This window comes from Pseudophryne corroboree, chromosome 3 (genome assembly GCF_028390025.1).
Source record: "Pseudophryne corroboree isolate aPseCor3 chromosome 3, aPseCor3.hap2, whole genome shotgun sequence".
Taxonomy (NCBI): domain Eukaryota; kingdom Metazoa; phylum Chordata; class Amphibia; order Anura; family Myobatrachidae; genus Pseudophryne; species Pseudophryne corroboree.
Window position 1 is genome coordinate 478,948,921 of NC_086446.1, and position 15,006 is coordinate 478,963,926.

The following is a 15,006-nucleotide window of genomic DNA, read 5'->3' on the forward strand; positions in this document are numbered from 1 at the left end:
TAGTGTATGCAGAAGCGTGGAAAAAGCGGCCCACGGTGGGTCAGAATGTGCCTCCGTTGCGACAGTCCCACTGGGGGGCAAGGGGCCCCCAGAACCAGAGCCCACAGCTGCTATATTCTCCTCATATGGGTCTGTGGCTTCAGCAACACCTGTAGTGTGTTCAGCCCCAGAACCGTTACCCTCAGAAGCAGACATGATATAACTTGCAGTATGAGGTAACACAGTACAATTATCAGCAGCACTATACCTCTAAACCCAAACCCCTGCGCAGTGTAGTCAGCAATAGCAGAGATAAAGGAGAGATATGGTGACTAAATCACAGAGAAAAATACGTAATACAGTATATCTTTGTGGAAATCCTATATTAGATAAAATCTGACGCACCAAGCCTCCTCAGGTTATAGAATATAGGGATAGCAAGTTGAGTGAAAGACACGAGATGGACACCACTCAGCTATCAATGCACACACAAATAGTCACAGTTTGTACAATGCAGAGGTTATTACAGACAATAATACTGCACTGGACTAGCTTACACAGCTATATAGTCAATAGATATAACAGTACACAGTAAGAACTGGATGTATATCACAGGGTAAAGTACTATAAAACCCTAACTAAATGCACTCTTTCTTAACTATCACTGACTAAAAAGGCAGTATCATGTAAAGGCACAGCGCTGACAACCAGGCGGCTTTACATTGGAGGATTTGCCCAAGCAGTCCCAGGAATAGTGAGCTGAGGGATAATGGCGCTGCAGACACTGACAGGGAGTGAGAGAAAGATAGAAATACAGCTCCAGGGCAGGAACACTTGCTGGAAATGGCGCCCTGGGGCTGGGGCTTCAGGTCTAAGCCTTATCCCCGTGCTGGCAAAACCACGGGGTACTGTGGGCGATATAACCACCGGTTTAGAGAGAAAACCTGACCCTGACCTGCGCCCATGCCCTGGTGATCTAGTGGGATCGCCTGTACTGCCACAGTGTCCACCACCAGCGCGCGCGGCCCACCTCCCACTGACCGCGCCAGATCGCGATAAAGACCGGGTCCCACAAGCGGGACCCACTCACCACCTCCCAAAGCACGCCCACGCGATCCTGGAGAGCCCCAGCCGTGTGTCTAAAGTGAAGAAAACCGGAGCCTCCACTGTAGGTACCCGGCAACCAGGGCTCGGGAGTGTACAGCGCCGCTAGGGAAGAGCTGGAGCTGCAGCAGTGAATGTCTTCTGACATTTACCACCGCTGCTGCCCTTGAAGTCTTCACTTTTTCTACATAAAAAGCTTTTCTTAGGGCTGCCTGGAGCAGCCCCTCTGTTAAGTGCCTGCTTACTGCAGCACCAACTTACAAAACTGAACTCCTGTGCAGGGAGGCGGGGTTATAGAGGAGGCGGCGCTGTGAATTCTGGGAACAGTCAAAGCTTTGAGCCTGTTGGTGCCTCGGATCAAGATCCTACTCTACACCCCACTGTCCAATCCTTGTGGAGCCCAGCGTACCCCGCAGCAGAAATTAAGTTTACCATTTAATACCATAATAAAGAATTTGGATTTTATGTGTTGTTTATAACCCCCGAGGTATAATTTAAATAGAGTGCAGTACCATCTCTTGGCTGCAACTGTCACCGTAACTGTGGCGTTGCCATGGGTTACAGCGATTCCTCAAAGTTATGTGTCATGACTGTATGCATTCTGTGTGCCCTGGGTAAACGGTGATCACAATCTTATGAGCACCGTTGTGATTATGAGGTGAATAATTATAGTGCTCCCAAAATATGTAAGTCGTATTTTATTCCAAGATTTTATGAGCACCCCACTGTGACTCACTATTCAATGATCTTATGAGCATCCTACTGTGACTCACTATTCAACGATCTTATGAGCATCCCACGGTGACTATGAGGTGAATCATTATAGTGCTCCCAAAATGTATTGTATTTTATAAATGTCTGTGTGGTATGAAGTGCTATGTTCAGAAGTGTATCTGTATTGTGTAAGCTCCTTGGTGAACTAAAATGAGGTGTGAACGAAGGATCTTTTGAAGGTCACAGTAGGGGGTGTCTTGTTCAGGCTCCTGGAGAAAGGAAGACTGGGAGAGTGTCAGCTTCAGTCTTTCATTCAGCCTTGCCTGTTATAAACTGCTAGCTGATAAGGGATTCAATATCCTATCCAAAAGGTAATGCTGGGTACACACTATTCGATATTATAAACAATTTATTGTTACGAGGAGATTCATAACAATAAATTGTTCACATCATATAGTGTGTATACACTATGTCGTTGGCAACATTTTTAGTTGGCTGAACATGTTCGGTAATCTGTTGATATCGTTAGCGGGGTCACGCTGCTGAATGAAGCACCGGCCAATGATATGTCTCTGCCGGCATCGGCTAGTGTGCATGCATGGGGAGTGAGCGATGCCGAACTGGGTACATATCACATAGTGTGTAGCCAGCTTAACTATTCAGCCATGTCCCTTTGAGTGTTTAGGCCTAACTTCCTGGGTAATTTTCTCAAAGCCTTAAAAAGATATGACTGTCTCTGGAGACACTTAATTTGCATCTACACTGTTCTTGTAAGAATAAAGGAAAGTTCTGGCAGCCGATAAAGGGTGGGGCTACTGGAAGGAGTGTTTGTGGAACTATATGGCTCAGAAGTAGTGACTGCTGGGTGGTCACTCTTCAAGGGAGTAGCTTCATGCTAGGAGTGATCCCATTTTCTATTCCTGTGGACTCCCTTCATTCAGATTCCCTGAACCTCAGAGTAAGACAATTTAGGGTTCTGACTTTTTATTCCTTTTATTTTCTTGAAGTCAATCTGTGCATATCATAATTATATGTCCTGTTTATTTACCTGTTTTCTTTGTAACTTAACCCTAGAGATACTTCTCAATAAATCCTAATAATGTACCAGCATTATCTCTATGCTCTCCTAATTCACGTGCTACATACAGGTAATACTTGTGGATTTTAAAAGTGTGATTTTAGTGACTGGTGAACGACCATTCTTGCTGTCTCTTGGATTTAGTCTGTTTAGCCTGTCCAGTCTGTTAAGTTCCAGCTATGTATTTATAGGGGCATGCTGTTGGCTTTTATTTATCTATTTCAGTGTGTTATAATTCTTTACAAAGCAGTTTAAAGAAAAAATGTCATCTCGTGACAAAAAATGGTACTACTTGTAAAAGAAAAAAAAAATATGTAATTCAGAATTGACACTTTGGAAGAAGCACTTTTGGGAAACAGAATGCATCAGAATGAACCAAATTTATATCCGGATATCAATTATAAGCCAACAAAACAGTAAGAAATGTAACATCTTAGATCACCAATACAGATGCAGACATTCATTAAAATCATGTATTTGTTTTACATTTATCATTAGGATTTAGGTGTTACATAAAAATGCTCCTAACTAACAAATGCTTTTTAGCCTTTATATGAATTGCTCTTTGTGCTCTGGATATTTATGGGGGAGCCCTCACCTTTCAGGGGATGATAAATGAAGATCATTAGCATCAATGCATTCACTCTGAGACCATAAAACTGCCACGTCCTGGCTCCGTGTAAGCAGAAGAGTCACATCTTTTCATCACATTATTTTAATGTCCTCCATTATTTATTTATTTTATAAGCGACAGATATCTCAGTGCATATTAATGAATGATTGAAATGTATAAGATGTAGAACGGCACATTAGTGTGTGTGTGTGCGTGTCGTGATCACAAGAGTAACCAATCTGACCAACGTACAACCTTGTCTTTGGTGGCTATTAGATTAGGTCCAGCATGAGAGGGCTTACATTTCTACCTGAGGAAGGAATGGTTTGTTCGGGAACTTTGTGATGAAATATAAACCCTGTCCTGCATAAACATTCCCAGTCATTGTATGCATATGCAATTCAATGATGAGCTGGGGTCTTGGGTCTGTCATGATTACTGAAAACAACTGCTCCCCCTGTGGACAGTCACTGAATTATTAATGTTGTGGCTATCAATCCACAAAGAACACAAGCAGCTGAGCGTGCTCCACTTGTTCATGTTGATCAATGCAGTCTTGCAGCACACTGTATGGTGAAAAACTAAGCTACAGAGTGGTGTAAACAATATGTTAGCTGTACAAAGCAAAAATGTGCTATAAAACAAGGACAAGTAAACATGTTGGGACAAGTCCCAGCATGCACTCGCACAACAGTCTGAGAGCTGCATGTTGGTTATTATGGGTGATAGTACAGATAAGTCTAATCTTTGATTAGTTGAGTACAAGACAGACTAGGGAAGTTGAAATCTGATATGTTGCTATAGGTTACAGTTAATAAAGTATGTGCTGTATGTATAGATATATTTATGTTCATATGATTTAATATGGAGCTTACAAAGTTCGTAACATCTTACCCCTTTGCATATTGATACTGCTTCCTTGGACATGGATTTTGGATACGAGACATTATGTTCCATAATTGACTGGAAGAGCTCATCTTCATCCTCCCCATCAAATGGAGGCTGCAACAAGAGACACAGGCTAGTGCAAGTCTCAACAAAAAGATTATCTCAATAGAAAAAGAAGATTCACTTGAACAGTGTGGAATATTAGTACACTGAGACTTGAAATGCATAAAGTGCCACGTGTGTGATATGCAGATTAATACTCCACAATCATAACCAGATTAAGGGGGGGATGCAGGACATACTGTAGCTTTCTCTCTTAAGCAGCAGCAGAACTAGCAGCGAGAATGCGAACAGGACAGTGTGCAGAGCAGGCAGAGACACAGGAATATCATGTTTCATGAGCAACCGACAGAGCTTTCTGACCAGAGGAGAGATACAAGGGTGGAGAGAGCTATAATGGCACAGGGATCCCAGCTTCTCCTCCTCCCCGCCTGGGTGTCTGAGTCCTGTGCAAACAGTTATTCAACTAAACCATTTGGGTCTAGAGATAGAGACACACACATAGTCCTCCTGAGTCTTGTCCCAGAGTGTAAGTAGTACAGAGGCTACTGCTATTCTTGCATGTGACAAGATCATTTTTTTCTCTATGTGTAGTTTAAGCTTAAGTTGTCTTTGTTCCACTACAAGAAAAGTTTATAAAATAGTTGTCTTTCAATTAGGTGTTGCTATAAAGAGTAGCCAGGCATTATTAAACGATTAGTTAAAACTAATATACACCACTGGTTTAAATTTAATATACACAATCTTTACCTCCCACCATGACCCATTTCAGGAGGGACAACATGCTCTCTACCTGGACTTGCTTCTTAATTTATGATTGCAATCACCTGTGTTCAAGTACCTTTCTTATCAATTAAATAGTTCAACACAGATGACGCCAATCATTTATTAAGTGGGATGTCCAGGTAGACAGCATTTTGTCCCTCCTGGAATGGGACATATTGGGAGGTATGCACAATTTAATATACATCCCCTACCATCCATCGGGCCCCCCTGTCTTAAGTGTCCCGGGCACCCCCATGGCTTAATTCGGCTCTGCCCACGATTCAAATGACCAGTGCAATGAGTAGGCTAGGCGAGGATGTGAGATACATTTCAGATGGATGTCCTGAGACTATAATAAACATGGGAAGAAATGGCAGGTCAATCAATACTAAACTGTAATTATGTGGTCTGCAGTAGGCTGGACACATCCACATATTCACCATCCATGGGCTGTTTAAAGGAGTGCTATGTCCTTGGTTACCTCAGTGTGATTACCCTGTCTACTGACAGGTAGCTCTCATTTTGGTAATTACCTGCCCTGCCAGCATCTCATAAAGCAGCACTCCATATGCCCACCAGTCCACGGATTTGCCATATGGTTGATAAGCGATAATCTATAGTGAAAGGAGACAAAATAAAGGCAGGTTTATATTAATGTAAACTGCACATAAACTACATATACTGTACACTTAATACATATACAGTATACACATACATAGCGGTTCAAGAGAAAGGCAGCGCTACATGTAATTCAGATATGTGCCTGACAAAAACTCTTTATTCACAGAGATCTCATGGATGAGTATCGCGTCATAGTGATATTAGGAAACCCAAATTAAAATAATATCCTGATTCAGAGCTGTGCGCAATGCCTTTGTTTTCCACAATTGGCTAATGTTTTTCAGCACATGGGTTAATCCACCCCAAATCAACACAAGGTTTCAAACTGACCATTTCAGATTGCAATTAAATTTGGCATAATAAATGCTGCCATGGGTGTAAAGAAAACCTCCTAATCTTAAGGGGGGTACTCACGGAGCGATCGCTGCTTAAAATCTAAGCAATCTGACTAGATTGCTTAGATTTTAAGCATTGATCACTCCGTGTGTACCCCTCACAGCGATAGCGATGTTGGTGCTAGATTGGCCTGCATGCAGGCCAATCTAGCAGGTCGCTCACTTCACCCGCTGGGTGAAATGAGCGCCCCCCCCATCCCCCCGCATGCTCAGCACACATCGCGCTGTGTTGAGCGCGGGGAGAGATGTGTGCTGAGTGGTTTGCTCAGCACACATCTCTCCCCAAATCGGGCCGTGAATACGGCTCTTAAGTCTGATAACGTTTTAAAGTCATAGGACTTCAAAGGCTGCCATTTTTTAACAAAATTTGCAATTAATTTTTTTTTAAATTGCATTTGCAGCTCACCTAATTGAGCTATAGAGTTGGTTAAGGACTCAAGCTTTTTATGGGCTTCCATATGATATAAAGCAGCAGTATAATTCAACAAAAATTACTTTTTTTAAAATCAACATTTTGATGTTCTCGCAATGCTTTAAAAATTTTAAACAAAATCTCAAAAATTGTTACCAAATACTGTTGTTACTAAATCCCTAGTTGTATTTTGGGATCATGATGGGATCATCTCCTGCAAGAGGTTTCACTTTGGACTGTTAAAATAATGAAAATGAGAACTATCTAGGCCTGTTCATTACTTTTAATCTCCAATTTATTTGATGAATATTATGTACAATGACACAGTATGTTAATACTAAAATAGTTAAAAGTTTTGCACATATGTCTTTCACATATTTTAAGAAAGCTTACTACAGATCGGTGCGGGTTCCCAGCCGAACTCGGACTTTATTTTAAAGCTGCAATCATTTACAAGACAAAGTTTTGACTTGTACATGATTGTTGCTTTAAAAACGTCCGAGTTCAGCTGGGAACCTGTACCTTCGGCCAACTCAGACTTCATTACATTTGGCCCTTCATTTGTTTTTAGTATTTCCATTTCTTATTTTGATTTTGCTAAGAACTAGTCATTTGTCATGCAGGATGAGGCCCATAGCTGTCATCGTACCAGTGCTCAAGCTACAATTCTCCCATATGTTGATATGGTACAGTATATCATACTTCCCAACATAGCGGGAATCCCTTGCGCAGCAAAGCTGTGCTTAGCCAAAATGAGGCATGGAATATAGAAAAAGGGCATGGCATTGCAGGAATGCAGCTATCGTGACCCACGCCCCCATTTTCCGTCACTGTTGGGGCATGCCCAGCGCTCTGCGAGCTGCTGGCATGCCCCCAGTCCCTCTTAATATAGCAAGGCAGAGCAGAGAGTGACAGGAGCTTCACAACTGCCCCCAACTTCCCCTCCCCCCACAGTGTCTCGCGGGTGGGACAGCGGAACAGTCCCCTGAAAATTGGGACAGTTAAGGATTATGTTATATATAATATGGAAGCCCATAAAAAGAGATTTAAAACTCTCTAGTTCATTTAAGTAAGCTGCAAATGCAAATTTAAAAACATTAATATGTATTTTTTTCCATTAAAAATTGTAGCTTTAAAGGCATATAACTCGCAAACCATAAGATTTGGGGGTTTTCTTGGCAGCCTTTGTTATTGATTACATACCTTATCCCGGCTGTCAGTATCCCGCCCACCAGAATGCCAGCAGTGGAGCGATTGCTAAGAGTCCCCTTGCAAGCTCGCCATGCTGCAGACTCGCCAACGCTGTGGGCTCCCCACACTGTGAGCTCGGTGGTTCGTTACGCTCGCCACAGGATCTATTCCCACTCTGTGGCTGTCGTGGACACCCACAAGTGGTAATAGCCCTGGGTGAGCTGGGATTCCGGCTGTTGGCATTTCGATGTCGGTATCCTGAACGCTGGGATCTCGACAGCCGGCATTTTAACTGCATCTCTTTATTATACAAATAGTAACTGAATTTAGAGATTGCAAGGTAGACCTTTTTTTCAAAAACTGTGTTGATTTGATATGGAATGACCCGCATGTGGGAAACCCTTACTGCGCACAAAGTTGTGTACCAATTCACAAAGATATGAGAAAACCACTGCAAAGGATTTGCAAATCTGGGTAAAGACTGGGAGGTTACAAAACTTGAACGCAATAAAAGGCTGTGTTGTGGGTGTGTAATGGGAGTGTCATGGATGTGCTAGTGCAAGCAGCTGAAGTCTCTCTTGCAGTACCGCTGCCATAGTGGTCATGTTATGCGGAAGTTACACCGTTCCATCTGCGTGACCCAGGACTTACTGGAGCAGACGATGTTTCTCCGATAAGCTGTGTGGTGTAGGAATCCATCACTTTCTTCCCTACACCACTGCTCACTAGCGTATGAGACAGCTGGGCAGCAGCGGAATTTCTGCAGTAGTCACTCCACCAGTTGAATAAGCATCAATCACAATCTCTCATTAAAAGAACACACTAGATAAGCTAATGAGCATTCTGGAAACAGAACATTTTCTGTTAAGGGAACACATTAGACCAGTGATTCCCAAATTTTCTTGAATCATGGCACCCTCCAGCATTTTTTTTCAAGGTAACCTTAGGATAAAAGCTTATTTTTGATATATCTGGAAATAAATATTACAGTAAAGTATTGTGCCTACCAGTATTCCTTAGGTTCAGTTATGTGGTGGTGTACAGTTGTGCTTCTGATTGTCCACAAGTTTTATGATTGTCAGCCACTATCAAAATGATTTGATTTGGTCATGGACCAGCAACCCAAGGCACCCCTGCAAGAACCTTGCGGCACCCCCAGGTGCCTAGGCGCACAGTTTGGGAACCACTGCATTAGACACAATGCATTCTCTGCATTTTGGGGGTTATTCAGGTAAGTTAGCAAACAAAAAAAGTAAGCAATTAGGCAAAAACATGTTGTACTGCCAATGTAACATGTGCAGAGATATTTAGATTTGGGTGGGTTACATTGTTTCTGTGCAGGGTAAATACTGTCTGCTTAATTTTTACACTGAAATTAAGATTTTAGTTTGAACACACCCCACCCAAATCTAACTCTCTCTGCACGTTACACATGTCCCACCTGCAGTGCACAGAGGTGGTCATTCAGACCTAATCGCTGCTGTGCGTTTTCACACAGTGGGTGATCAGGTCCGAACTGCGCATGTGTCTGAGCCGCAATGCGCATGCGTGTCGGACGGCTACAATGGCGGCCAGCGATGGAATGGTGTGAAGGATCCATTTGCACGGATGTTCACAAGGCGATTGACAGGAAGAGGCCGTTTGTGGGTGTCACCTACCCATTTTCAGGGAGTGTCTGGAAAAATGCAGGCAAGCTCAAGCGTTTTCAGAGAGGGTGTTTGACGTCAGCTCCAGCCCCGATCAGCAGGATTCAATCACACTGGAACAGTAAGTCCTGGGCTGCGCAGAGACTGCACAAACTGATTTTGAGCAGCTCTACTACACATAGGAACGCACACTTGCACAGCGAAAACACACTCATGTAGATGGCGACTATCTGATCGCAGGACAGCAAAAAACGCAGCCCAGCGATCAGATCTGACTTAGTACCATGGTTTTCCTCAATGGCTTACAAACCTCAATAAGGCCCTACATCCTTTACTAGGTTAAGCTGCCTGCAAAATGTCTTTAAATTGAGGATATTAAGCTTGAGAAAAAAAAGAAAGAAGAGGATCTGTCAGGTGCTTTTTGTATTTATAACGGTATAAATGTGCAAGGATGACTAATTAATCCCCTACGTGTGATATGCTGAATTTAGAATGCGAAGTCAGGAGCTTAGTTTACCCAATCACATCATTATGGAAGACTTTGTAATTCAGCGCTGCATGTACATTTGCTGCCCTAGCTATTGTGCATGTTTCCACCCTATTATATACATGTTTTCGGGCAACCCTCCTCCTACATTATCTTTACTAAGCAGAGTGTGTGGTTGGTCAACACTGAAGAATAAACAATAAGAACATAATTCTCAGAAATACCCAAAAGAAATCTGTGTGACTTTATGGGCATTTACTTGGTTAACCTATATCAGGCATTGCCAACCTCGGTCCTCACGGCACACTAACAGTGCAGTCTTCAGCACAGAGGGTTAAATCAAAATAACTGAAGTACTAATTAAACCACCTGTACTGATAGATATATAGCTATAGATATCTATATGCTTTGCACCTCCGGTGGGTCTGACACATTATGAAGCTGCCGGCTGCACCTTCATAGCAATGCAAATGCACTGGCTGCACGCCGCTAGTTCCGCTAGTTGGAGATGGCTGTGCAAACTACTGTACCCCAAACACCACAAATAGTGCTTCAAATACATACCCAGGTGCAAACTAACCGCTATGTATCATTAGCAAAGAGAAGCAGAAAAAAAAGCAAGTCTGTCTTATTTCCTTTATGAGAAATACTGCTGAAAATGTATGCTGCCTTAAAATCTTTCCTTAAGGTGGCAAAACAAACTTCAGCTCAAAACAATGCTCCAAGGGACATTTAGGGGGTCATTCCGAGTTGATCGCTCACAGGCAGTTTTTAGCAGCCGTGCAAATGCTAGTCGCCGCCCACCGGGGAGTGTATTTTCGCTTTGCAGGAGTGCGACCGCCTGTGCAGCAGAGAGCCTGCAAACACATTTTGTGCAAAACGAGACCAGCCCTGTAGTTACTTATCCTGTGCGATGATTGCTGCGACGAGTGACACGGTAATGACGTCAGATACCCGCCCAGCAAACGCCCGGCCACACCTGCGTTTTTCCAAACACTCACAGAAAATGGTCAGTTGACACCCATAAACGCCCTCTTTCTGTCAATCTCCTTGCGTTCGGCTGTGTGATTGGAATCGTCGCTAGAACCAGTGCAAAACCACAATGGACTTCGTACCCGTACGACGCACGTGCGCACTGTGGTGCATACGCATGCGCAGATTAGCCATTTTTTTCACTGATTGCTACGCAGCGAACAACGGCAGCTAGCGATCAACTCGGAATGACCCCCTTAAATCTTACCTTTGACCCTGGTAAGAGAATTTTTCTTTTTTGTGCAATCAACTAAGGAAAGCAGGTTCAGTATTTCTTACTGATGGGTGGTTCCCAGGCAAACCTGGTTTAGTGCAACTGTACTTAAGCTGGGTACACACCAAGCGATAAATCAGCTGTTACATCGCGAGCCTGCCGGCGGGCGTGTGCACCAGATATGTCGGTAGCATAGCCGATGGCCAATACATATTTGCAGATCTAAAGGCAAATCTGTCTGTGTGCATACACTTGCTGCGGGGTCCGACATCACAGCTGATCGGGCAAATTAAGCTTGGCCAGCTGAAAGAGAGGACAGACGCATCAAGTGGCCGATTGGTAAGTGTGCATACTTACAGTACCTGGATTAGCTACTCATATCCCCGACATGTCACTTTGGTGTGTACCCAGCCTTACTCAAGAAGCCAGACTCAAAGCTACAAAATATTAGAACATAGGGGGTAATTCCAAGTTGATCGCAGCAGGAAATCTTTCAGCAGTTGGGCAAAACCATGTGCAGTGCAGGGGAGGCAGATATAACATGTGCAGAGAGAGTTAGATTTGGGTGGGTTATTTTGTTTCTGTGCAGGGTAAATACTGGCTGTTTTATTTTTACACTGCAACTTAGATTGCAGATTGAACACACCACACCCAAATCTAACTCTCTGCAAATGTTATATCTGCCTTGCCTGCAGTGCACATGGGTGGTCATTCCGAGTTGTTCGCTCGGTAATTTTCTGCTAACTGCGCATGCGCAATGTTCGCACTGCGACTGCGCCAAGTAAATTTGCTATGAAGATTGGTATTTTACTCACGGCATTACGAGGTTTTTTCTTCGTTCTGGAGATCGGAGTGTGATTGACAGGAAGTGGGTGTTTCTGGGGGGAAACTGGCCGTTTTATGGGAGTGTGTGAAAAAACGCTACAGTTTCTGGGAAAAACGCGGGAGTGGCTGGAGAAACGGTGGAGTGTCTGGGCGAACGCTGGGTGTGTTTGTGACGTCAAACCAGGAACGACAAGCACTGAACTGATCGCACTGGAAGAGTAAGTCCCGAGCAACTCAGAAACTGCACAGAGAAGTCTTTTCGCAATATTGCAAATCTTTCGTTCGCAATTTTGCTAAGCTAAGATTCACTCCCAGTAGGCGGCGGCTTAGCGTGTGCAATGCTGCTAAAAGCAGCTTGCGAGCGAACAACTCGGAATGAGGGCCATGGTTTTGCCCAACTGCTAAAAAATTTCCTGCTGCGATCAACTTGGAATTACCCCCATAATACAGATCAGGAACCTAGTAGAACTTCACTTCTCCTGAATGAATGGACTCCTCAATTCAAGTCATCCTTCAAGTTAAGGATGCAGAGGGACCCCTAAATCTATGCCTAAGGGCTCTCCAGGAAACCTAGTGATGCCCTGTCTATCTTGAAAAAACAATCAAAATGAGTATTCATATCAAACCAGTGAAATACACTTGTAAAATGTTCTAATGTCAGTGCCCTGAAAGTATATTCACTATCCTGTCCTACTGTTTGTGACTTTCTAAAAACTGGGCCAAAATGGCAATGTTCTTATCCCACTCACATACCATCCCCTCTTTGCAGCAATATTGCTTGTTCTCTTAAGAAGAGAGCTATTGAAGTATGAGACCGCGTGTCCCCTAGCCACACAGTCGCCACAGGTTTCTATTGCCCTCCGGGTGGTGGCGTCTATGCTCTCTATGGCGTTAGTCCCGATCACGGAGTCGCAGCGTGCCTAGGCACAAGGCGGCGTGCCTAGTTGTAGGGAGGATCACAGAGCTTACCAGTGAGTGTAATACCTGCGATCATCCACCAGATGTCACTTTTTAAAATTACCATTGCGCATGCGTGTGGTCTCCAATGAAATACACTACACTATAGCGCAAAAAGTACTTTACTGTACACTGTATGGCAATGCTGTACGCATGTATCATTACGCAATGAGGTCCCGTAGACAAACCAATAAGTAAAAATAGTGTATACAGATGCAAACGAACGTGTTAAAGCAATGGTCCATTGGCGTTAGGTTTATGTGAACTATTAAATGAAATTAAAATGGGCTTAAAGATTAATATCTCTGGTTCTGGGGGTCCAATCGGCTCAGAACCGGGTTGGTAAGGAAGGGGAAATGATTAGCTACCAAAGGATACAGACCCCAAGCTGTGACGCCCACAAGGCTAACGGCAAGCGTCAGAACCCATGGTGGGTCTGAATTAACGGGCCCATTATGGTCTATAGCAGGGCTGGCCAAACCAATCCTCAAGATCTACCAACAGTTCACATTTTCCAGACCACCTAGCCAGTACACAGGTGTAGTCATTACCAATTAAGATGTGCTGCATTCATTCCTAACTGACAAGCCTACAGATCTCCAGGAGGCCTGGAAAACATGACCTGTTGGTAGATCTTGAGGACTGGTTTGGCCAGCCCTGGTCTATAGGAAAATGGGTCCGGTACCATACAAAAGAGGAGAAACTTATCTTTCAGGGCAGACTGGCCACTAGTTTATATGACACAGTAAAACGGCAAGCAACCGTGTGTCGGTTCCCCTCCAATTGTCCGACCAGCTTGCACGGATTGCAGGGTTTCTGGCTAGATAAAAATTACTGTACAGAGACACTAAGCACGGTGTTTTGGCATCCAGGAACTTAGGGAGGAGCTTTACTCTCTCCCCATTATACTTATAAAGATAACACTTGCCGCTGTAGCCTTTAGAGCAGAGTACGTTCATGCTACTTAGTACTCAAATATAAAATACTGTACAGAGATGCTAAGCACTGTGTTTTGGCATCCAGGAACTTAGGGAGGAGCTTTTATCTCTCCCCATTATACTTATAAAGATAACACTTGACTCTGTAGCCAGAGTACGTTACAAGCTGTTCGTGCACACAGCAACCAATCAGATTCTAGCTATTATCTTCTAGAAGGTGCTAGATAAATTATTAGCAGAATCTGATTGATTGCTATGGGCAATATCTCTACTTCTAAAAACCCACACTTTAGTAAATATAATCCTATTTGTACATTTCAGCGACATTTTCCCCATTGCACACCCTTCTCCATGTCTCTGCCTCCTGGGGCAGGATCCTGCTGTAGCTCTGCCCTCTCTAACTTTCTCCTGTACTCGACTGTTCAGCCACAGAGGGTCTAATTCAGATCTGATCGGAGGTGTGCTAAATTTAGCACATCTATGACAATTTTCTCAGACTTGCGGGGGTACGCCCAGCACAGGGCTAGTCCGCCCTGCATGTCTGGCTCTGTCCCCCCCCCACCCCCACACTGGTGCAAAAGTATCGCATGGCGGTGATGCTTTTGCACCCGACAAGAAGCTACCGGGTCGCAGCGGCTGCGTGTGATGTCACAAAGCCGCTGCGGGCCGCCCCCCCCCCCCCAACAGTCCGGACACGCCTCTCTTGTCCGGACCACGCCCCACCAAAGGGTGTTCTAATGCCGTTGGCATGCCCCCTCCCGCCCCTCAACCGCCTCTGCCTGTCAATTAGGCAGAGGTGATCGCAGCCCAGAGATGCTTTTAGCATCTCACTGGGCTCCTGGGGTGAGCATGCGCAGTGCGCCCACTGCTTGAGTGCACTCCACAAAAAAACTCACACTGCAACCCCTGCATCGATGCAGTCTGAATTAACCCCAGAAAGGGAAAGTAAACACCCTTCCTGTTACCAAATTTCAGTATCTAACAAAAAAGCTCCAAAATGACTAAGGGGGTCATTCCGAGTTGATCGCTCGCTGCAGATTTTCGCAGCGCAGCGATTAGGTGAAAAAATTGCATTTCTGCGCATGCG

At 44.1% G+C, this 15,006-nt stretch overlaps 1 protein-coding gene across 3 annotated transcripts in view; it reads right to left on the reverse strand.

Annotated features, from left to right (window-relative positions):
- The window catches only part of PRKCA (protein kinase C alpha), a 656,418-nt gene that overhangs the window by 33,885 nt on the left and 607,527 nt on the right, over nucleotides 1-15,006 (reverse strand). For all 3 annotated transcript variants that reach the window (XM_063960833.1, XM_063960834.1, XM_063960835.1), the window contains 2 exons: nucleotides 5,735-5,815; nucleotides 4,383-4,490 (listed from right to left, as the gene is read on the reverse strand). In XM_063960833.1, the coding sequence (XP_063816903.1) occupies nucleotides 4,383-4,490; nucleotides 5,735-5,815 (189 nt within the window). The remainder of the gene's footprint in view (nucleotides 1-4,382; nucleotides 4,491-5,734; nucleotides 5,816-15,006) is intronic.